Source organism: Pelobates fuscus, chromosome 4 (genome assembly GCF_036172605.1).
Source record: "Pelobates fuscus isolate aPelFus1 chromosome 4, aPelFus1.pri, whole genome shotgun sequence".
In the NCBI taxonomy this organism is placed as follows: Eukaryota; Metazoa; Chordata; class Amphibia; order Anura; family Pelobatidae; genus Pelobates; species Pelobates fuscus.
Window position 1 is genome coordinate 153,110,898 of NC_086320.1, and position 25,430 is coordinate 153,136,327.

At 38.8% G+C, this 25,430-nt stretch overlaps 1 protein-coding gene across 2 annotated transcripts in view; it reads right to left on the reverse strand.

Moving 5' to 3' along the window:
- Positions 1-25,430, reverse strand: part of CDKAL1 (CDK5 regulatory subunit associated protein 1 like 1) — an 858,136-nt gene that overhangs the window by 602,957 nt on the left and 229,749 nt on the right. For both annotated transcript variants that reach the window (XM_063450500.1, XM_063450499.1), the window contains exon 8: positions 17,177-17,297. In XM_063450500.1, coding sequence (XP_063306570.1) covers positions 17,177-17,297 — 121 coding nt within the window. The remainder of the gene's footprint in view (positions 1-17,176; positions 17,298-25,430) is intronic.

The window sequence follows — 25,430 nt, forward strand, 5'->3', positions numbered from 1 at the left end:
GACACGGATTTTAGAGGGAGAATACTAACAAATACATACATTCATTAAACTCCAAATGTAAATGAAGTAAGCTCAAATGGCAAAACTGAGGCAAATCAGGCTGATCTGTAAAAATTTCCATCTTCGTCATAGTCACAACTTGGCCACTGTTGCCTCACTTTTTCCATACTTAATAAGTGAATACCCGTGATAAATTATATATATATATTCCTTTTTGTAATGTATTCTGTCCAATAATAGGGAGTGTTAACTAAGCAAAGGGAAGCAAGCGGAAAACAAACTTTTGTTTTGGAATTTCAGTTCCTTTCAAGGGCAAAACCAAGCTGGTTCATTTCTTAAACCTTGTAGTGTTTCTGCATCATGCAAGCAGGCTCCCATAAAACACCTTGCTTAGCAAGAGCCCTCGGTCAGATACTCAGGTCATGTGCAAACCGTGACATGCGAGACTCAAGCAGGATAAAGGGCTTACAATGACGGAAGAATTTTATTGATGTTTACTTTTAATTTTGGTCGTCCTTTTCACTCCCAGAAGAAGCGTAACGTGAGAGCTTTGCAAGCTCTGAATATTGACTGAATATATGTATTAGATAGAGGAAAAGAATTAGAGGAATCCATTAGCTGAGCTGCTTTTTATTGGAAATCCAAATTTAGTTTCACTTGCTGGAAATCTACATGGATAATGTAAAATATGTGCCATGCTAGTTAATATAATGAAATCCTAAAGGTTCATAACCCTAAATTGATCCTGTGCATTTGTTTGTTGAAGAAACGAAAGGCTGATGTACTCTAGTTGATTTGGGCAATCCCTCAGCTGGGGTCATGTAGCTGCACAGTCTGGAATACATAATTGCTGGTAATAATATTACGTTTTCTATGTGAAATGTATATCTTATTTCAATAAATATAAAGTCTTCACCTTGACCCCATGCGCAGAACTACAAAGCTTACTTAAATCCAGAGATGGTGGTAGTGAGATAGAAATGCTTATGAATGCAAACATCACATTATGCATCTCCGGAGAATACTAAATACATAGCTGAGCCGATCAGCTATACTGGAGACATTAAGGACACGTGAAAAACACAGTGGGACAGTTTATAAAGCCAGATAGATTCTAGCATGACCGTAATCTTAGAATCTCTTTGACTATGAGCTGGCCCACCGTTTCCATAATCCACCTCCTGCGCGGAATTTAGAGATTTTGAGTTGAAACGAAGAACCCACATGTCAAAGTACTGTTCCAGCATAGGAAGACACATCAGAAGAGATGTCACATTAGCTTGCTTCCATATTGGGATTTTAAAACGTATCCAGAAGCGATACCCTGCATGGCCCAGGGTTTACTCGCAACAAAGAGAGGAAGGACAAACAAAAAGACAAGGCAGGGGGGCGGGGCCTGACACTCAAGCGGAGCAGTCGCATGCCCGGCGAGCTCCTGCTCTAAACACTGAAATAAGTCATTAAAAGGCCGACAATCTACAGATCAAACCCTGCAAAATCACCAACGTGAACAAGGGCATCCAGGCGAACCCACAAGTGTCCAACTTTCGAAGTTACTCACCGGATCGCCCGACTCCTGACTTTGCGGCCTACAGGCGGACCTGACTTTGCGGCCTACAGGCGGACCTGCCGCGGGAGGGACGGTCGCTCTCCTGGGGATCTGGTCGGCCAAACGGACCGCGCAGAATTGATCTTTCAACCCCCCCTCCCCCTCCTCTGGACCTGCAGGGGATATCCCGGTCCCCACCTGGGAACACCACCACCCCTGCCAGGCATTAAAGCTTACAGTCACCTCACCGACAAGGGGTGCGTGGCGAATCCAAAATTGCCGCCGCACCGACCAACCACATGTCCTGCTGGGAGATACGGTTCCAGACGGCTTTCGACACCCTGTGTGCAGCGTTTTGGTCCCGGATATAGTCCCGCCAGCAAGAAACCACCCTCTCCTCATCTAAGCCCACGGAGACCTTAAACGGGATACCATCTCCCTGTGCCTTCAGAGGACTGAGAGTCAAGAGGAGCAAGAACCCCTCGCAGCCTGCACCTGAGATTAAACGTACCCACAGAGCTCCAGCACGGACACAAACTCCCAGACGGAGACCTCGGCGACCTAGCTTGCCTGCAAGAAGCTCGCACACTCGACCAGCCCAGTACTTGCCAGCACCACAAGGACCCAGCCTGACTGCAGTGAGAAGAGCCTGTGACAATGGGAGATGGCTGACAGCTAAGGGAGATAAAACCTGCGATGGTCCCAAGGACACCGACCACCTTCCCCAGCCTGGCCAGCGAGCTAAAGGCATTGGATGAACACGGGACTTTGAGCCCAGTCTTCGCTCCCCGTTACGCTAAAGTCGTCCTCTCCCCCACCCATTACGTTAAGTACTAACCCAAGCAGTGGCCCATTGGTGGTATTTTTGTTTATTTCTTTGTTTTCAGCATGTCTTCACTTGATATAGCAAATGTGCTTCTATCTAGCTCGATTAGATTAATTATTTCCATTCAGTCGATGTCGATGTCGATATAGACATAGACATGCTAGTCTAGCCTGTTATAATATAATAACAAAAATGTGCAGTTTATCAGTGGCAAATTTACACTTCTGTTGACTCCTCTATTTGTGCTGTTGTGGCACTTTATGTATGGCTGTAATTATCTTGCACGAAAAAAATAAAGAATTAAAAAAAAAAATTAAAAAAAAAAATTAGGCCACAATAGTTAAACTGAAACCCGAGGGGCTCCCTTGCCGACATGACCCGAGGGGCTCCCTTGCCGACATGACCCGAGGGGCTCCCTTGCCGACATGACCCGAGGGGCTCCCTTGCGGTGCATATAACAGAGTTCTGCATTGAAAATTAGCAGAAAGAGGGTTGCTAACTCAGCCCCAGCTGACAGAGGGGACCCCTGTGTATTTGTAGGGAAGGGGTTATCCTTTATATATCCTTTGTTGGTCGGGAAGGGGTTAATGATTTACTCCACTCTTGATACTTGCCTTTATTTATATCGAGGTCTTCAGTTTACACATATGTGGGATTATTTTGACCGATGAATTGTGGATAAATTAGTTAAGCAACTCAAATGGAACCTTGCTTAAGCTCTGCTCACTGCCAAAGATCACACTTCCGGTTATAAAAAAAAAATAAAAAAAAAAATAAAAAAAATAAAAAAGTACCTAATTTGTCTTATGTATAAGTAAAACAAAAAAAAAAGTGTGTGTGTGTGTGTGTGTTGAAACAAGGACAAAAGGGCTTAATTCAAAATCAAAACTTACAAAACAGTGCAGCTTTACGGTTTTTCCACAACAGAAAATATCTACTGGGAGGTTGCTGGCATGTTGCCAATACAAGTGGGTGATCGACACAATCAAGGAACTGAAATTGAGGGAGGCATATGCCAAAAGGAGAGACAAAATATCCTTGTATAACTGTATAGTTGAATTGTTCGGTTTTTAAGCCTTTTCTTAGTATTATTGTTTGCATGGACGATTTGGCTCACCAGTTAAAAGAGATGAGGATGATAAAAAACTATGCAACATAAATTTACCTTACTATTGTGCCATGTATTAAGTTGAATGATGTAGCTGTCAAGGAGAAAGTTGCAAAGGGGGTTATGTACAAGATTACTTATAAATAAATAAAAAAAATAAGGTAAATTTTGATTATGACATATAGGTCACTATGACAATGCTTACAAGACCAAACTAAAGTTATTTATTTCACGTTTGCAGCATGAAATATATAAAAGAACGAATGCTCGAAAAGCAAATATAGTTGGGAGGAGCAGAGTAAACATTTATCAGTTTGTCACAACATACACACACAAACATTTATTAAGTACTAGAAAAATATAAACTAAAGAAATTACAGTCTGTAAATCTTACACCTCTAATGTGTTGCCAAGCAACCAGGAGCACAGACGAAAATAATGACATCAATGATTAATGAGGGGTGTTTGTTTTTAAATGCACTCTGTCAGTGACCCAGTTTGGAATATAAGTCAATGTGAATGATTAAATCATGTCAGATATTAACAAACTGATTAAATTACACTGAGCTCACTTGCAATGGCATTTTATATCCAATATAATTTTATTTTAAAACTAAATCTATACAATGTTACAGGAAAAGGTTTCCCAAGAATATTTCAATAGTAAACCTTTGACATCAAACTATCCTATACAATAAGCAGAGTTATAGTAATGGTGGTAAGTCGGACGCGGTGTGCCGAAACAGACATTCGGGTAGGCCTGTAAAAGAGGGCAAAAAGTATAACAGTATAACATTCAATACGTGTTGACATTACATAACCAATACTTAAATACATGTCTCAATTCTCTCAGGTTAAGCGTATCTGGCATATGCAGATGACTCTACTGTCCCAGCAATTAGTTGAAAGCTACTGGGATATTACTAGAGGTAGTAGGAGCAGCGCATATTGTTTTAGAATGACCTGAAAATGTTAACGGTTGTATTCGAGTAACTAAATGCTGTGAGCTAGATAAAGGTTGAGGTGGCAAAAAATATGTGAAAAAATTGAGCAGTGGATTTCCATTATTTAGGCTAATAATGTCGGTGCAGCCGCAAGTAAAGAGGTTGTCAGAACGGCCACAGCAAGAAACCAATACTTGATTCTGCCACTAATAGTAATTAAGTTGCATGAGTCTTTACTAGTAGATTGGAGGTTAGGACAAACCCTAATACCTGATCAAAGTGAAATTACGCCTGTGACCTACTGTGAAACCCGTTATAAGAAACTCAACTAGAGGAGGGCAAGTGGGGGTACTGAGGGAGACGCCTCTAAGTGACAAAAGGCAAGTACCAATATGGAACAGTCAGATTGTACTGTCTGTGTTCCCTAGCTTTGAACTACTGACAAGTCTCGTAGCCATGTCCTTCCAAAGGACAGGGGAACTTACTGTACAGATAACACTAGACGAAGAAACGTGCTGGATAGCAACTGGCGGTGTAATACTGAGGGGATGGAAGTAAGGAGCATGACGTAGGGTACTACATAGGAGGATAAGACGTCCAAAGTCAGGAGATTCTAAACATCACTAGTGTCAATAGTTGTTCATAAGGATGAAAGGATGGGAGCCATCATGGCCCACATCCCTGTCATGCTGTCTGTGTTTCAGCATGGGTGCCAACACAAGGCAGGGGAGCCCAGAGTTAGAAACCGAAGTCTATATAGCACAGTTTTCTAAGCCAAAGAATAAAATGGCACGCCTTTATGTCGGAGCTCGGTGATAAAAGTGGAATGGTACAAGATCGCCAGGAACTGGGGCTGGGGAATCCTGGGTTATGGCTGGAGTGCATGGTCTAGGTAGGGTGGAGGGTTTGGCTGGGGAATCTGGATTTAAATATCTTACTAGCTCTGGGTGTGCAACATCTACATGTAGAGTAAATGACAGTCATGAAGGTGATAGTATAACAACTGGCGGCTTGCATAGTGCCGAATGGCAAAATATGATCTAAATGAGGGAAAGATGAGGCCCTACTAATTGTCAAGTGGCTCTGAGAGGCTCTAGCTATGAATTGGTCAAGGGACTGAGGCCACCGAACAATGTGGCATGAATGTTAGCCTCTCTGTGACAAGTAAGAGATTAAAAGGAGTCGCTGTGACATGTGAGGCCCTATCTAGAACCTAGAGAGGTAGGAGCAATGATCTAGCTATGAGTTGGGCCGATGGACGAATACCTCCGCATGAAGATGGGTGTAGGCCTTGCATGACAATTACAAATATACAATAATATGGCACACACCAATGCCCATTACAGTCAGTTGATCTATCCCTAAGTAATAATGGAGAATAGAAACTTAGTGAATTGATAGAAAGTATGTTGGAACATATGTATCTTGCCCAACTAGTCTGTGGTTGAGCTTGAGAAAGGAATATCATAGAGAGGAAACTAACAACACAATGGAAATACGTCCAGTATGGTGTAAGTGCTTACTGAGGCAAGGGTATAAAGTACCTTTGTTGTGGTTATGGATTAAAACATTAACAGGATGATAAGTAGGGATAGTAGAAGCCTAAATAATAGAACTTATGATTGTCAATATGGATATGACAGAGATACCTAGTAGTGCTGTGTCTAATTAGGAATTCTCACTGTGCGTCCTTCCACAAGAAGGACCTAAAGAATTTATGAGAAAGAGCGGAACATCTCTAGTTTACTAGTAGGAAACATCTTATATAAGATTTAGTAAGTGCCTGTGACAAGAGTTGTGGAATTATACAACGCTTAGGTAAAACCGTGACAGACAGATGAGGCCTGAATATGGTTAAATGCGCAATGAGCGGTTCTTGGTTCTCAGGAGTGCAGAGAGAGGATTGTAAAGGAAGGAATTGCGTGGGCATAACAAGGCTGAGAGGAATAGTGAACTGTAGTATGACAGGGTTGTAAAGCTGTAAATGTTGTATGTAATATCCCAAAATGTGTGGCAAAAAGTGGATTGCCCACAGAGTGCCATATGTAATATAGGGAGTGAAGGCCATGTGAAGGACACGTGTAGAGGTATTGCAGCGGAAGACAAATATTACCAAATGTAAGTCTCGAGATGCCGGGTGTATAATAGGGTATATGACGATTATGGCATGAACAAATGTAGGTTAATTGAACCAAAGTTGTAGAAATGGACTGGGAATTGCATATGGACAGTAGTGAATGTCAGGGACAGCGTGGCCCAACGAGGGCTGAATTAACAAACTTACTGTTTTGTTGTAATAAACGCGCAAACAGCAACAGGAAAAGCCACAGCTGGGCCGGATGTGGCAGTGCCCCATGAGCTTCGAAGGAGGCGGCATTTTTTTTTTTTTTTTTTTAAACTAGAGTGAGGTAAAATGAATACTTGTGTGGGCCACACTAAGCCAGACCAGCCTGTTTGGAGTTTAGGCCATTTGTGCTGATGACCTTTGAACCAGAGGTAGATGGTTCTGTACTGAACCAGGCAGTCTTAGTCCAGAGGAATGGGAGGTCTGTATATTTATAGGCCGGGTAACTCCTCCCACAATTACAGGCTTCGCCTAACTGCTCAACCTCCCCATATATATATTTTTTATAAAACTGCTGAGTTACCACAGCAACAGGCTGATTTGTAAGACAATGTAATAACATGCCAAACAACAAACTGAAGTACTGAAAACTCCCAGAAACAGACTTCCCAAGCGCACCACAACAACTGATGTTTTATTGTTTTGATTATGGTCTCTTGTGTCCATATCCCAACATATCTTTTTGAAGGACGATCTACTAAATATAAGCTTTAACAATAATGTAATGAAACGATCAGGAGAGTCTTGCCTATCTTTGGCATTATCATGCAAAATAAAATTAAATAAATTCTATAATTAAGACATTTTTCCATTTAGGACTTTTACATATTTAGCAGGTTTTCACAGCATTATGTTTATATTGTATTCAAACATGAGGACAGGGGTATTTGTTTCCTCAAGGCTAACTTTGTTAAAAAAAAATGTTACCTACTCAACAGCACTATGGAATGTGAAGGCACATTTTAAATAAACTTAGAACCACAGATCATTTTTTTGTCTAATGACTTAAAGGTAATAGAAGATGGTGTACTCTGTCCATTATGTGGAGGTCAAATAAGGTGTTTCAGCGATCACAAGAGTTAATGAAAAAATAGCAAATTCTGAAAGACCAGATCTATGTGTTGATTGGTCTTCTATAGTAGCCAGAGCTTCTCTGGTTACAGCTTAATGGTTAAAACATTGCATATGGCACATTTTCCTTCCAAACCAAGACACATGGGAACATAAGACCTTTTTTACTTGATTGAAAGTGAAGTGAGAGCATTATGTTTCAATTTCATCACTCACTGGAGATACACAGCGATTTTGTTCTTGATGCCGTCGCTAACTTAAAAGCAGCATCACATTACAGCCAAACTGCATTAATGGCAAACAATAAATCAACGTTACTACAGTGATACAATGCTACAAAGTAGATAGGTATGAAAATCATTACTGCAGTAGAAAGAGTGTTAAGTGGATGCATAGTTGTCTGATGCCCTGATGCGGTGGTTTCCTCCCCCCCCCCCCCCCCCCCCCCCCAAGACAGTGCAGGAAATAACCAAGTTCTTGGAGAAGTTGCTTGTAAATAGAGGAAAACCAATCAAACTGCCAAAATGTGGCTTTGCACATGTCCAAATGAATATGTTGGCAAAAGTGTTTTCAAAGTTTTATATAACCCAGTGTTAATCTAACTCTGAAGGTAGTATGCACACCATATCTGTGTGAAAACAAAGGCACGAGGTTGCAGAGAGGGCATTAATTTTCATTCAAGAACCACTAATTTCACCCAGGCCACTTCATCTCAATGAAGCAGCCCAAGTGCAGTGGTCTTATCTATTTAACCAATTTTAACTAAGGTACACAAACCCACCTCTAGTAGGTGCTAAACTGACAGCCAGTGGAGGCGCTTCTGCTGCTTTAAGCAAGTAAAATTTGGTCAAGTGACATGGAAGCCCCCATAGGAAAGCATTGATTTACTACTTAAACTGAAATGGCTCTCAACTAGGAGAGACGTAAAGTAGTTTAAAGCAGAGTCTCCAAGAAATAGGGCCCAATTCTAAATGTATTGAGAGAAAAAAAAAAAAAAGCGATAAAAGGGCCAAATAAAAATCCATAATTCCCAACATCACTAATTGAAATAAGAAAAGGAAACCCAAATGGTCTGTGCAAACAAGGTGCTTATTAAAAAGTGAATACAATATAAAATGAATATAGCTAATACCACACTGAAGTAAGTCTATCGCTGACTGCACATAAAACCGTGCAATATACAAGGTGACCGGAGTGGTGATACACACCACCAGTTTAGCGCTTAAGAGAAACACTTACCCTTACAAAATAGGGGGGACAGAGTATATCATGGGCTAGATAATATACCATTGCCAAACTTCAAACAAACATCGCCTGGTGGACTTCAACTACATATCTGCTTCTACTTTTCAAGATGGGCTGTGTTCCCCTATTGAGACACACAAGACTGTACACCTAGAGCCAAGCTGTGTTCCCCTGTTGAAGCACAAGATGACTATGCAAACCTAGAGCAAGGTGATATAGGATGTGTGTGTGTGCGGTGCGCGTGTGTATATACACACACACACACACGGCGATGTTTGAAGTTTGGCAGCTGTATATTAAAACACATTAAAAACAAAACATTTAAGATATATAATATACAAAGTCCTTGGGTGCTTCAATCTACTGAGACGCGTTTCACCTCATTCAGTGGCTTTTTAATTGGTTAATCATAATTGAGAAAGTCACTGAGTGAGGCAAAATTCATCTCAGGAGATTGAAGCATCTGAATACTTTGCATAGTAATCTTTTAAAATGGTTTGCTTTTAATACATTTTAACCTTTGTATTTTTTTAGCCTATATTATTGCACAGTGTGTTTAATTCATAACTAATTATATCCAGCCTGCTAGAGCCTTCTGTGTTTAATTTAAATTAAAATTAACAGATAAGAAGATTAAAACTTCAAACATAAACACACTGTGATTGAGACAGCCTTCATAAAAAAAAAAAAAGTTTCATTTTCAAGCAAATGTAACCACACAGACAGGGGAAGAGAGGCTAGGGTTGCAAAAACAAACAAGTCATTTAAAGGAGCCTTTAGTGTTATAAATGCAAAAATCTTTTTTTTTTTTTTTTCAGATCTGAGGTGCCTAAGCACTGGATTGGTCTCCAACTCCAGTAACATCCAACCAATGGAGGAACTTAATGTGCATGCACACTGCAAAGCATGAGGACGTACAACAGTTCCACAAACAAACTCCACGAGAATGCAGTTAGCGCCTCTTGTGGCGAACTGGAAGACAGTCCTTAGAGGTTGTCTTAACCCTGCAATGTAAAAACAGCAGTTTCTTTGGAACTACAATGCTTTACATTGCAGGGTTAAGTGGACAGGAACCCTGCACCCAGACCAATTCAATTAGATGAGGGGTTCTGGTTGCCTAAAGTTTCACTTTAACTCCCAAATAGAGAATTGAGCAGTGAAACTGGATGATCATGATTTATACACTAAACTGTTTCAATAAAGTAAAGTTAGTTGGGTGCTTTTTGCTGCTATCACAGCCTTCATATCTTCGGAAGGCTTTCCACTAGTTATTAGAACAGTGCTGAGTGGATTTACATTGATTCAAGCACAAGAACGTTAACAATGGCAGACAAAGATGGTGGGAGATTAGAGGTGGCTCATAGTCTGCATTTCAGTTTCAATGGGGTTGAGGTCAGGGCTTTGTCCTTTGGTCTTGACAAACCTAATTTGCAGGAACATTGCTCGATGCAGGAAAGCATTAGTATGCAAAAGGCCTTAACCCAGATGCCATAAAGTTAAAGCACCGAACAATTTATAATATCAAGGGATCACATAGATCCGCATTCACTACTTCTAAGCCCTAAGGGACACTAGTTCCTAAACGAACCACAGGAAAATAAACCATTTTTTTTCCAACTCCACCAAACATTACATTCAGAATCCTTCAGACAGTAGCATCAACCAAACCAGAGTTGCCCGTAGACACTGTCTAAGAACGCAATATCATTTTCTATTAAATGTTTCTATTAAATGTGTCAACTTTGCAGTAAATCTTCACAATACTCCAGTCAAAGCTTATAATTACACTGCAGTTTAAAAAAAAAAAAAAAAATGTGGAAAACAAGGAGGGTGTGTGTGGGGGGAGGGGGGGGGGGAATGTTAACCCCTTAACGCTGTTACGACGTTCTATGCCGTCACGCTTTAAGTGGGCTTTAAAGCCGTTGTGACGGCATAGAACGCCGTAACGGCTTTGAGCCCTGGAGAGCCCGGGATACTTACCTTCCCGGCGCTCCGCTTCGGGATGACTGCCTCACAGCCCAGGCAGCCCCCCCACGGCAAATCAGGCCCCCGGGGTCCATGTGATCGCTCTCAAAGAGCGATCACATGGCCCCCTATAGCTGGCTGTGGATCTGCCAGCAGGGGAACTGTCTAAAATATTGCTGGTAGGTAGTGTAAAAAAAAAAAAATATTAAACATGTTTAAAAATAAAAAATATATATATATATATATATATATATATATGTATATTATATTATATATATTTAACGTCATACATAGTGTATTTTAATACTAATATAAGTACTATATTAGTATTAAAATACACTTAGAATGACGTTACACATATATAATATGTATATATATTATATATATATATATATATATATATATATATTATAGAAATACGTATAATTACAATAATAAATAAATAAAATAACATTAATAAATAAAATATTGAAACAAAATGTAATATAAATTATATATACATATGTAATTTCATTCTAACTGTATTTTGCTATTAATATATATATTGTAACAAAATACACTTAGAATGACATTCTATATATATATCTATCTATATATAAAATTCAAATAACCGCAAAAAAAAAAAAAAAATATATATATATATATATATATATATATATATATATAAATACATATAATTACATTAGTATACACGTAGAATTTAAATACCTATAAATGCATATGTATTAAAATTCGACGTGCATATTTAAGTAATCTTTTAACATAATTAGGTGATTTGATTAATTAAAATTTGATTGACATACCTGACAACACAGGGAGAAAGTGCAGAGAATTTAATTCACAAGCACTATATTTGACCCTGTAACTCTCCAAGACAACATAAAACCTGTACATAGGGGGTACTGTTTTACTCGGGAGACTTCGCTGAACTCAAATATTAGTGTTTCAAATTGGTAAATTGTATTACAACGATGATATTTTAAGTAAAAGCGACATCTTTTGCATTTTTTACAAACAAACGGCACTTTTATGGACTATATTATTGTTGTAATATGTTTTACTGTTTTAAAACACTAATATTTGTGTTTAGTGAAGTCTCCCGAGAATAACAGTACCCCCCATGTACAGGTTTCATGGTGTTTTGGAAAGTTAGAGAGTCACATATAAGGCTTGCATTTCATTTTTTTGACATTGAAATTTGCCAGATTGGTTATGTTGCTTTTGAGAGCGTATGGTAGCCCAGGGATGAGAATTACCCCCATGATGGCATACCATTTGCAAAAGTAGACAACCCAAGGTATTGCAAGTGGGGTATGTCCAGTCTCTTAGTAGCCACTTAGTCACAAACACTGGCCAAATATTTGTTTTTTTGCTTTTTTAACACAAAAACAAATATGAACGCTAACTTTGGCCAGTGTTTGTGACTAAGTGGCTACTAAAAAAGACTAAACATACCCCACTTTCAATACCTTTGGTTGTCTACTTTTTCAAATGGTATGCCATTATGGGGGTAATTCTCATTGCTGGGCTACCACACCGTCTCAAAGGTAACATTACCAATCTGGCAAATTTCTATTTGAAAATGGAACGTTTTATATTTGACCCTGTAACTTTCCAAAACACCATAAAACCTGTTAATGGGGGGTACTGTTGTACTCGTGAGACATCGCTGATTACAAATATGTGCATTTTTGTGCAGTAAAACCTAACAGTATTATGACATTCACAGTTAAAATGTCAGACAGAAATGCAAATTTTAAAAAAAAATTCACATTTTTTTTAAATTTTATTCCTAATGAATTATGTTCCATATATGAATAGTTAATGATAAATTAAAGCCCTGTTTCTCCTGAACAAAATGATATATAATAAGTGTGGGTGCATATAATATGAAAGAGGGGAACTACGGGTGGACAGACAGAGCGCAAATTCCAGTTTTTGTTTACGTTTTGTTTTGATCAGAACGTGCACTATTGACTCCGTCCTGAAGGGGTTAAAGAGGTCTAGGTTATAAAAAAAAAAAAATTTTATGCACTTGAACAAGGCAGGTAAATTAACGTATTTATTTGAATTTTAGAGGCTTACAATTATAAGTCATAATGGGACTTAAGTAAGGAAAAATAATCTCCTCTCCAAGTTGACATTCTTTCAGCTCAGCACAAACTTCTTTATAATTCATGAGCAGTGTCCAATCAAATGTACTGTGGACATGGTGATCACATTTGGAAGCTACAAAAATGCCAATAAAAACACTTCAAACTTCAGTACCATGGAAACTTAATTAAAAAATTGAGCGGTTCAAATTGACGTGGATATTCACTAAAAATTACTAAACTAAACGATCAAAATGACCAAACACCGACTGCAATGGCAATTCTCATATTTAAGAGCCAAATATGGAAAGAGTTCTTTCTACCCAAGCCAATCTGCAGCAATCACCTGGATGCATTTAGTGTCTGGATAAAAATTGATGCATTTACATATAAATCCTATATATAAAATATGGGGGTGGGGGTGGACAATGATACCGTTTAGTGTTATCAATAACAAAGTTTAATCAATTAGAACACCTGCCCAGGCCAGGGTGAGTACATTAGGGCTGCCACCAAACACCAGCGGGTTGAGGCTGGGGAAGGATATAATGTCCTCCCCATGAATATTCTAATGGCTCCAGCCGCTGACCACGTATGGGGGCAGGGGGCTCTAAAGGATGCCCCCACTTTATTTTATCAAAGAGCCACCCACCAACTGTCACTGGAGGGGACAGTGGAATGGACAGTGATGGCACGTGGGCATAAGTAAGTGTTAAACCTAACTTTTTATAATGTGGGTTTATTAATCCACATGAGCTCTAAACGTATTAATGTGCTTGCAGGTCACATAACTAACTTTTGTGCTGGAAGCAGGCAAATGGTGTGGATTTTTTAAATTTAAAAAAAATCATAATTCTGGTCCAGATTTGAAGCACTCTGTCTGTATTTCAGTCACCCGGTGGTGACTGTAGTTAGAGTGAACGACATCCTCATTTGCAGTCTGAATGGCCATGTATGCTGCCAGATGGTTTTGATACAGGGCCACTCGGACGTTAACTAATAATCCTGTAAGACAACTTATTTGTCGCATAACAAAATATTCAAATAGGTGAACAAATATGGTGTGACAGAGCACACCCAACTTCCCATACATTTTGGGTGCACCTTGCACACACTTTTAGGACTGATAGGTAATAGTAAAGGCAATCTTATAAGAGTGTGTTCAGGTATTAACTCACACCACTACTGAGTCAGCCTTCATTCAAGTTTTAATTGATCAGAAAGAGTATTTAATCCTAAAAAACCTAATGTAACAACCAGCTAGTGGAGTGTTAACAATACAAAAATATATGAACTAAAAAAAAAAAACCTGTTAAATCAATATGAATGCACAAAACCTATATAATAAAAAAAAAAAATATATGTCTATTACCTCCAATAAAAATCAGCCTACGTCGATCTCGCTCAGAAAAAGTATTTAGGACACATTTGCAATTTTGTAACTATTTAGAAGTATTCATCATACATTTACTTTATTAAGCAGGACAAGGGTTAATTTCCCTAAGTATGTGCTGACACTATTGTGTGGGTTTTCTTAGAGTGACCTAGAATAATTAGTATTGGGAGATAATATATATATATATATATATATATATATATATATATATATTTATTTATTTTTTTATTATTATTATTATTTTTTTTTGCACAGATTTGTGCATTCATATTGATGTAAATGATATTAGTTCATTATTATCACCATTCACCTATTGGTGAATTGATGAATAAGTGTAGAAGGTGCAGTTGAAAGGCATAAGGAGATGAGGGTGTCCATGTCACTCTATATCTCTGTACAGATTTTAAGATTTTGATAGGCAACAGTGAAGTTGAATCTTTATTTGAACAGCATCCTTATTTTACTTTAGTTTCTGTCGAGGTGAAGTTTGATGTGTTTTACTGATTTACTGCGGACTACAGTGTTTTCTCTGGAACAGCAGTTAGAGGGCCCAGCAGGGATCATAAAACATTGGTTTGTTACCTTGACTTGGATTTGCTTAGGCAGTATTAAATGCTGATGCTTATTCAATTATAAAAAGCCAGGCCTTAAAAGTTATTTGCAACTGCAAACTTAGAAGGGCAAATTTGTACTCATCATGGCTAAATTTTCACTCTCTAATGGCAAGTGGAAATATTACGCCCTGTATATATATATCCCTTGATAATATATATAATTAAATAAGGGATTGTTTTACAAATGATATGAATACAATGAAACCCTTACATTGTGTGGAAATAGATTGCAAAACATGCTTCTCTGATTCCAGTTCCGTTCTGTAATGTGTGAGAACTTTATTCTCACACAGGAGTCTGCTGGCAGTACTTTATATGGCGCTAAAACAAGGCGATGAGAAAAGAATGTCCACAATAAACAAACTTAGCATATTGACTGACAATAGCATCTAAATTAACTGTTTTTTTTGGGGGGGGGGGGTTACATTTGTATTCATAAACAGTTTATGGAGAGACTCGCCACTAGGCCAATAGTTGGCACTGATTGGGCTAGGGCATACACCAAAGTGTACATCCAAGTGTACACCAAGTGTACAGCATTTAATGTGGTCAGCCTAAAAAAGAATGCATTAAAGATCTGCTTGTTTTACAGTGATGTGGCAGATACAAGATTTACATTTTTGCTTTCATACCAAACTAGAAACAAATTGCCATTTTAATATCACTCTCCATTACCAGGCTAGTAACATCACTTTTGTTTCTGAATTTAAATTGAATACACTTTTATAAGCTCAATTGCACCATTTATAAATAACACACATTGATTTTCTAATGTGTCTTAGGACTACATAGTTCTTCCTATTTCACACAATACTATACACCCAGCAACACTGCGCATATTATTTTACACAACAAAAAACAAACAAACATACAAAGGAATTATTTGAGGTTTCGAAACCAATATCTGTATAAGTGTGTTTGTTTTCTTCAAATTATTTAAAAGTAGTTCACGTGGAGATCAAGTTTACAAGAGATTTATCGCTACTTTTAGAAACCATTAAGGCAACAAAGCAAATATAAAATCAACATTCGTTCCTAAAATAGATCACAGTGGGAATAGTAACATGTTTAACACTGTAAGAATGTATTCTTTAGGGTTAAAAACAAAAGTGCTGAATTTCACACCTTTTAAATTAATATGAGACAACAACAAAGCTGATCGGATAATATCTTGCCTCCAGTAACTATTCAATATTTAACGGAGATAGTAAATGGTGCAGCACTGTACAGATATACAACCCAGAAAATTTGACTTGGGGTGCCTTGGAAAAATATTGAAATATTAAGGGCGCCTTGAACCTAAAAAGTTTTAGAACCACTGCTCTATACGAATATGAATTAAGAAAAAAAAAAGTGTATGTATTTCTTGCTAACTGTTCTTTTACTGTCTTTTCTATGTCATGTACACTAATCACAGGCCAACTGGCAATACTAATATACTTTAGCAGTTGCCTTGATCAGTTTTTATTGTGTGGCCAAAGAAGCAGAATGCAATCCCCCACAACAAGACAATTATACAAGGCTGTGAAGGGTTGAATTTGCTTAAAAGTGAGAGGTGATGAACCAATCATCATGTTATATTATTTATTGACCAATTTTAAAATGCCATGCGATATAAAAACATATCTAACGTGTGTATTATTGGAAAATAATGCCGTCCTGGGTTTAACATGGCTTATTATAATATTTACAGAGCCTTTTAACTGCATTATTTTCCTGTAATATACACTTCAATATCCCCCCTCCCGATAAACTCACAAAACTGGCACATATATCTATTAAGGGTTAATCTACACAATGTGTACCAATCAATGTTTAAAATTGCCACAGTAGCTTGACTAATTAAGTAAAACAATTCTATCCTCTATGCAAAACCACTATTGGATAAAACAATGGAAAGATTTGTAATCTGTTGAAATCCATATATAGTCATATTGATACACATCTTATTTACATGAGGACAAGTTCATGCACAAACACACACAAGTAATGGGAAATAAAGCTGTGAGACGGTGGGGGTGAAGGTGGAGGCAGTAGCAATTAAATGGGGAGTGGGGATGAATAATTCTCACTCTTGAAAGACACCATTTAGAGTCCCACAGGGTTTCTAGAGATTTGTGCTCCCCTTTAATATGCTGGTCCGCAGTAGCAGGGAAGGAAAAAATGAAATTGAATTCTTAGGCAGCACTGAATATTTTATGAGCAAATTTTTAAAAATAAATAAATTAAAAAAAGCTTACCCTGTATTGATGGAAATGATTTCTATCAGTGGGTTCTTCCTAATCTTTGGTAAATCCAATCGTGCTCCCCCCAACCGTTTTCCATTATCCTTTTTCTGACCCAGCAGTCGCACCGAGTGACCTTCAAATGAAGCACATAAATACACAAACACAAGTCACCATACTTTAGCATAATTCATCTCGCTCTGCCAGATACATTAATGGCAGAATTCAAATATTTAGAAGAGACATTAACATGGAGGGAAATATATAAGGAAACGCTGACATCGTGATAAGCGGACCATGGAAGTTTATGGCAAACCTGACAAGTAAAGAGACAGCTGAAACAAGATATTGGAGTAATATAGCAGGTAGATGTGTTTATACTGCGGCTGGGAGAGCGGAAATAAGTTGTGAAGCCTGAAATGCATGCTTCTTAAAAGGTAAAAGGACTTTACAATATTTGGCAATGGGTCCTATGGAGCAAAGCATTTACAGCCTTATTGCAGGTTTGTTCAAATTAGAGTAAAACTAAAGTGCATTTAAATAGACTGCCTCTATTATGCTGCATCCTATGACTTCATATTTTGTTGCCTAAAAAAAATGCATTAAAAACAAAACACATTTTAATTAATCTACTTTTCCCCAGGTTAAGCAGCAGTGTCATATGTATTTGCTTTCATGGGCTGATGGAGGATGATGCAACCTGGATGCGTGGAGGCACAGTGAAGGAGTTGTACCATTAACTTACACTGTGTCACTGATGACATCTGATAAGATGCAGGAAACAAGCCTAGGTAAAAGTCAGCTCCCAAAGGTAGCCCAAGTATGTACTATAGAAGCACTGTTATGTGCAGAAATGAAGAGCCAAGAGCATCATTAATGGAGCAATTACTGGATACTACCACTGGTCTCCGTAGAAGAAGTTAGGAGTTTACCACTTCTTGAAGAACTGTGAGACCAGAAGATTACAAAAATGTCCAAGTTGTTCAACTTATGAAGTGTGGTGAAAGTTTGTAGTTAAATGCTTGCAAGATGGCCAGCAAATCTACAAGGTAAAGTTTTTTTTGCACTCCAGGAGATCGACACAGCCATGAAAATATTCTGTGTGCGTGTACTAGGGTGCATGATTGTATGTACTCCGGGAATATTACATTTTATATTTGCTTCAGTAGCGCATATTCACAAATAAATAAAACAAACAGCACTTCACTGCAGACCATAGCAGTTATCTAGCTTTATTTTTAATCCAATTCCTGGTCTGGGGAACTCCAAGGTTGAGCATATTCATTTCTTTGTTTTTTTCTATTTATTTATGGTTTCTGCATTTTTAATATATTTTGTTTAAGACTCAAAATAGGGTATATTTGCAGGACATTTTCTTATAATTCATTTAGCTGTGTATTTCTATTAATAAAGGACTGCACAAGATGCTCTGTAAAAGAAAAAAAAAAAAAAGTTTTGCAAATCAAAAAACCTCTTGAATCAATTATATTTAGAAAAATAACTGATATACTCATCCATCACGACCTTCTCTCACTAATGACTTTAATAGCTTATTAAGCAGTTTAAAGAATAAAGGGGCTATTCATACACTGATGCAACAGACTAACTTCGGAGTCAAGCAGCAGTTGGCGCACAGATACTGCAAGAGATAATACACACAGCTCAAATAGTTTACTTAATGAAGAGGTGAGCAGAACTAGCTTGATAACATAATGGGTAAAACCATATGATGTCATATGCCTTCTGGTATCAAGGAAGAAATACGCAGTTCCATCTCAACCAAGAAACAATAAGGGTATTATCTAACTTCGAAAGGCAGCAGCAAAAATACTATTTACATATTCTTCCGAACCTTATGTCAGCCATGCGTGTAAAGATCAATAGATCCTATTTACGGTATATATGGGATGAGCAGGCCAATTACAGAACACTACAGTATCACAATGATTATTTAACACACCAAGTCACAACATGCATTGCTGCTTATACAGGGAATAGATGAGGTTTATGTAGATGTGGTCTATACAAATACCGCTACTACTACCAAGAATACCGATCTAGATATCGATATACAAAACCTCATTCTTCATAACTGCTAAAATGGGAAGAACAGAAAAACATGCATATGTGTTAATATAACATTATGTGGTAAAGCATTATTTGCTCTCAATATGCAATTCCCATTCTCAATGTATATTTTTATCACTGCATCTGGGTAATGTGATTATAATGCAGCGTAACAGTCAAGTAGAGCCATTACAGAGCATCAGATCAAACGGAACGTTTAATTAGCCTGTTTAAACATGTAGGTAGGTTCTATTACAATCAAGGTAATAAAACGCAAAAATATGAGGTTATAGGTTTATGGTGAGAATATTTTTACAAACACAAAGTAACATGCTCAGTTATAAAGAAAAAAAAAGAAAAAAAAGAAAAAGTGGCGCACAAAATAGGATAGACTAAATTATCGGTGCCTCAGTCCCAGTAATCATGTAAAACAGAGAGATGCAAGATAGTGCAATACTGTTAAGAATAATATGTCTTAAAGCAGCACTGTCATGCCGAACTTACCTTTCTTTATTCGATTCCTCTTCTCGCCCTCTGTCAGGATCTGTTCTTCATTTCTTCTTGTCTGCTCTAGTTTTCTAAAAAAAATAAGACAAAGTAGGGACTACTTGTCTTATGGAGGTTCCCTACGCCTGACCATCTCTCACAGCAGAGGAGCAAAGTGTGCTTCATTTCCGGTGGTCAGAGCAATTTTCCCATAATTCTCACCTTTCCTCCGTGTTCCCGCAAAACCTTCTTTTACTTTTCCCAAACGTCCTGTCATTTAGACTAAAACTACCTTATTGCATCCTAACAGAATGAGAACAGTTTCTCCATTCGTGTTAGGACGCAATTGGGGATTTTGTTCGGATTGGAATTTAATTCAAATTAATGAAACTCCGATCCTATTCGCGCCACGGCTGCATCTTGCAGCCGCTTAGTAGATAACTCCCTAATTCCCACAGAATTAGGGAGCGATCTACCAAAAGGCTGAAAGACCTAAGTTGGTCTTTCTGCCAAATTTACTAATACTAAGTATTAGTAAATTCTGCCCCTACTCACTATACCGTGAGTAGGGGCATGTCTAGTAAACAGTGAGCAGTCTGTGGCGGGAAGGACTGATGACAGGAGGATTGGGCTGCAGGCAGAACAAGGCCTCAGGTATGTTTTAGGTTTTATTCTAATTTATTCTCTATAAAAACACTTTATTGGTTGGAATTGAAGCTTAGCAGTTTAACCCACTTAAGGCAAGACTGCGCCTGGGTCCTCCTCGCACCATAACTTCATTGTGACAGTTGTTATGGTGCCCAGTGTTTCACTTTAATGCAAGCCTGGCAGCTTGAATTACTCATATTATCCAGTATTGTGTGAGGTGTGAAGCAATACAAAGAGTATGGGGAAATAAAACCCACATACAGTGTACACTCATCACTGGACTAATGCACTCACTTACCTTAAAACAAGCTTTTCCTTTAATGTTATCACCCATCACACCCCCCCCCCCCCCCCCCCCCCCCCCAATGCTCCATAACCATGAAAACCCTCTCCGATAAAATGCAGTCACATAAGATCAGCTCTTAAAAGAACGTGTTTAATCAAGGAATCATTTACCCATTCAGGCTCAAAGTTCCAAATCCTTCCCCCATTTTAATCTCATGGAATCAAATTTCCCAAATGAAAGCAAAAACATAATTCCTGTTCACCCTTCTAGAGGAGAGACTCAATACCCTGTATAATTACCGTACCAGCCAAGACTGTGCTTCCAGGAGTCAAGGAAAGTTCAGGAAGCGAGCCTCAGTAGCTTTCAGTTCAGTACGGTCATGTAATGCATCCTCCTGGACTGAAAAGGTTACAACAGACAAAGCCTTATCATGGCAGGCTTAGCAGAAGACTTATAGAGTTTATCAGGGGTTCACATGGCTTTGAAACCAGGATAAATCAGAAGTAGGAAGAGACTACTTAATTTGTATCTGGCTTCTTAGTGTAGTGGGATTGTATGTAGTAAAAAGCCATGGAAAGTGTTCATCTTGAAATGGTAATTTTAAGAACCATAACACTTTTGCATCACTTTTCCCGGTGTCCTTGCAGAGAGTTACTATAAGCCTATTGTTCTGCGCTCCGATATCAAAGGGGACTTTTTGATGGACTTTTTAAGATCTGTTCAGATGGAGGGTTAACATGTGCATGCGCAGCAAGAGTAGCAGCTTACTGCACACAACTTACTCAAAACCGTAAACCATGCTGTCAATAGGTTGTTGGCAGCTACTAATTTAATTTTCTGATAACCTACTGTAGAACAAGGGGAAGGGGAAAGAAGTGCATTTATGAGCAATGCTTTCCTATGGACGCTTGCATGCTCTCACTGATTTCCACAGTGAGAATCATGCAAGCGCCTCTAGCGGCTGTCAATGAGACAGCCACTAGAGGATTTGGAGGCTGTATTAACCCTATTATAAACATAGCAGTTTCTCTGAAACTGCTATGTTTATAATAAAAAGGGTTAATCCTAGAGGGACCTGGCACCCAGACCACTTCATTAAGCTGAAGTGGTCTGGGTGCCTAGAGTGGTCCTTTAACATTCTTCATATTTCTAACAACTGACCTTAAAGGACAACTATATGCACCCAGACCACTTCAGCTCAATGAAGTGGTCTGAGTGCCAGGTCCCCCAGATTTTAACCCTGCAGCTGTAAACATATCAGTTTCAGAGAAACTGCTATGTTTACATTAGGGTTAATCCAGCCTCTAGTGGCTGTCTCATTGACAGCCAGCCGCTGGAGGCGCTTCTGAGAATGCTTTCCTATGGACTGGCTGAATGCGCGCGTCTCATGCCGTGCATGTGCATTCAACCGATGACAGGAAAGGAGGTGGAGAGCCCCCAGCGCAGAGGGAGCCCGGCGCTGGAAAAAAGGTAAGGGATTAACCCTTTCCTCACCTTAGAGCCCGGCAGGAGGGGGGCCCCAGAGGGTGAGGGGGGCCCCAAGGACCCTATAGAGCCAGGAAAACGAGTATGTTTTCCTGGCACTATAGTGGTCCTTTAATGTATAGATAAGATTTTAACTTTATACAAAGTTAAAGGGACACTATAGGTATGCAGACCACTTCATCACATTGAAGTGGTCTGGATGCAGTGTCCTTGTCCCCTTAGTCCTACAATGTAAAATATTTCAGTTTTTGAGACAGCCACTAGAGGCACTTCCTGGAGGTTTCACAGAGTAAGTGCACATTAGGACCCCCTATCGGCAGACATCAGCAGAGGAGGAGCAGGAAACAGCGCAGAGGGACAACGGTGCTGGAATATGGTAAGTTTAAAAAGGGTCCTGCAACCTTTATTTTTGTGAGGGGGGAGGGAGGGGAGGAACAGGGAGGGAGGTGGAGGGTGCACTATAATGTTAGGAATACAGCTGTGTATTCCTAACACCATAGTTTTCCTTTTACTCAAGCAGCAATGTTCAGCAACTTCAAAGTGTTATTAGGGGAAACCAAAACAGGTCTGACACAATCAGAAAAAGCAATCAGAAAGCCAAAAGTGTATACATTTGTGCATCACTTTTTTTAAGACATTTCAGGATTTCCTAGGGAGGTCAAACTAGTGACTATTTTGACCATCCACAATGTTTCCTGTTAAGACTGTTGTCAGAATTTTGGCAACAATTACAGTGCTGTCAAGAAAGCAAAAAAGAATTAAATCGATAGGCACCATGTTGATGTAGACTTTTAAAATTAAATGTCCTGAAAAGTAGACAAGAACAGGTTCATGAACAAGTAGAGCTCTGTTTCAATAACCTCCATTCAACCCTTTTAGGACTAGTGTAACACAGGACACTGTCAAACAAAGCTTTAAAGGAACAATGCAGCCTGGACCGCTGCTTTTTACAGTTAATCTGTCAGGCATATTTTAAAGGGACACTAGTCACCAGAACAACTACAGTTTAATCATTTCCTGCAGGCATTTTCATGTAAAACACTGTATTTTCAGAGAAAAGGCGGTGTTTACATTGCCCCCTAGGGACATCTTCAGTGTCCACTCCTCAGATGGCCACTGGAGGTGCTTCCTGGGGCACTGCACACTGTGCAGCACTGCCGTTCAGCATGGAGATGCTGGATTTTTCTCATAGAGATGCATTGATTCAATGCTGGGATTTAATATATGGGGGGAGGGTGCTATGGTTTAGTAGAGGGGGTGCTTTTTTTTTTATACTGTGCTTTTCAAAATAACCCTACGTTTCTATGAAAATGTAAGTTGTTTGGGTTTATTTGCGGCCCACAAACTTAAACCTGGTTTATTTGGCCCTTGCTAGACTTTGAGTTTGACATGCTCGGTCTATATCGACCCAAAATACCTTCAATCCATGCTTTATCTCTGTGATACATGAAGTATGTAATGTAAAATTGCAATATATACTGACCTAACCTCCGATCCAGTGACCTCAGCTTTATGTTACTCTTCTGTAACACGTTAATCAGGTCTGCCATTCCCCTCTCCCATGCGCTGCACGGTCTCATTTGCCCAGCTTAGGCAAACCTTCTCTGCGATCCCAACACACTGGTTTTGTTAGCAACATGCCGGTGTCCGTCACTCCATTCCTGTACTCAATAGCCAGCACTAGCAAAACCTGTACTGCGGTTGCTAGGTGTGGAGAATAGAAGATGGACTGTCTGTGGGAGATCTTCTCTGCTCTCCATTGTCAGTCAATTATTGAATTAACGGACAGGCAGAATAAGGACCTATTTTTATTTTTTTTTATTTTTCTCCCAATCTATACTTTTGTTAGCAAAATGTATAGGTAGAATTTTTATGGTCTTTTAGAAGAGCATGTCAATAGGCAGAGAGAGAACAGGTACACTCAAAAGTAATGTAAGCTTAGATACAAACTCAGAAAAATGGTTTCCAATGGGAGCTGAGCAAATCCCATAAACGTGTGCCAAGTTTGGACTTTATGGGAGATGCACTGCAGCCACAGCTGTTAGTTTACAAAGTGCACTGTTCTGCTGTTTACAGATGACTCCAATTGCAGTTTTGCAAAGGATTTTAGGGCTGCAGCTCGTTCACAGAGAACATGGAAAAAGTCAATAATAGGAACTGGTATAACACAAGCCATCCCAGTGAACACATGCTGAACAATTATAATTAGCATAGGCTCCCATTCATGCTCTATGCTATGAAGAAGGTAGGCATTTAAATGAATAACGTTTTGCAAGCAGCAGAAAGTATATAAAGAATACTGCATCAGGACACTGACAGGTGACCTATTAGCATCATAACCTATTCAAAGAGCACGGGTTTTGAAGGTTCTTTGAATTTCCCTTTATAGCAGGTCATACATTACTTTAGTGCCGACAGTCTTGTCTTTTTCCGCTAGAAACCACAATCAAACATAGAAATAATGGTTACTTGGGATTATGTGACCGTACTTGAAGGGGCTGGACCATGGAACATGGACACACTTTCCCAGAGCTTTTTCAGCTGAGGCGTAACAAGCACAGTCCCTATTTATCCAGGCTTATAAAAGAATACAGCAAGTATTCCGATATACATTGCTCATAGTATTAATCAAGTGCTAGTTATTAGCACAAGACCTTTCCTGGATTAAGCTCTTTGAATGGGGATTTTACATGGGCAACTTCACACATCCCAATGTGACTCCGGAGGTTAAGCACATTCCAATCTGCATCCAACCATATAATATAGTCTCTGTGCTCACCAACTATCAAATGCTTCAGTTTGACCTTTAGTTGGAGCCATCGTATCAACACATTCCCATTCTTGATGCATACATAGCATATAGAATTATACTGCTTACAGTGTCTTCTAAAACTATTACAGTGCAAGATATGCTATTAAACCATTTAAAAATCTGAAATATACATTTTGGCACACTGCTGTTTTATTCCTCGCTGTTTTATTAAAAAGAATGGAACTGTCATGAACTTTTTTATGGTAAAAGTTCATCCCTTAAAATAAGCCAAGGGTCAAAATGACACTAGAGAGAAGGAAGCTGGCCGGAAAACTTTCCCATGCTTTAAATTCATTATTTTATTTATAATCACAGCTAATGAGCGATTTTGCTGAGGTTATACATAGAAGCCATTTAGTCAGGAGTACACAGACATGTTGCTGTTAAAATCTACTTTTTACTCTTTACAGCAAAGGAGATCAGAAAGGTTTAACAGCTTTTCTTTTGCTAAACAGGCAACAACAATATTAAAGACTAGGAATCTT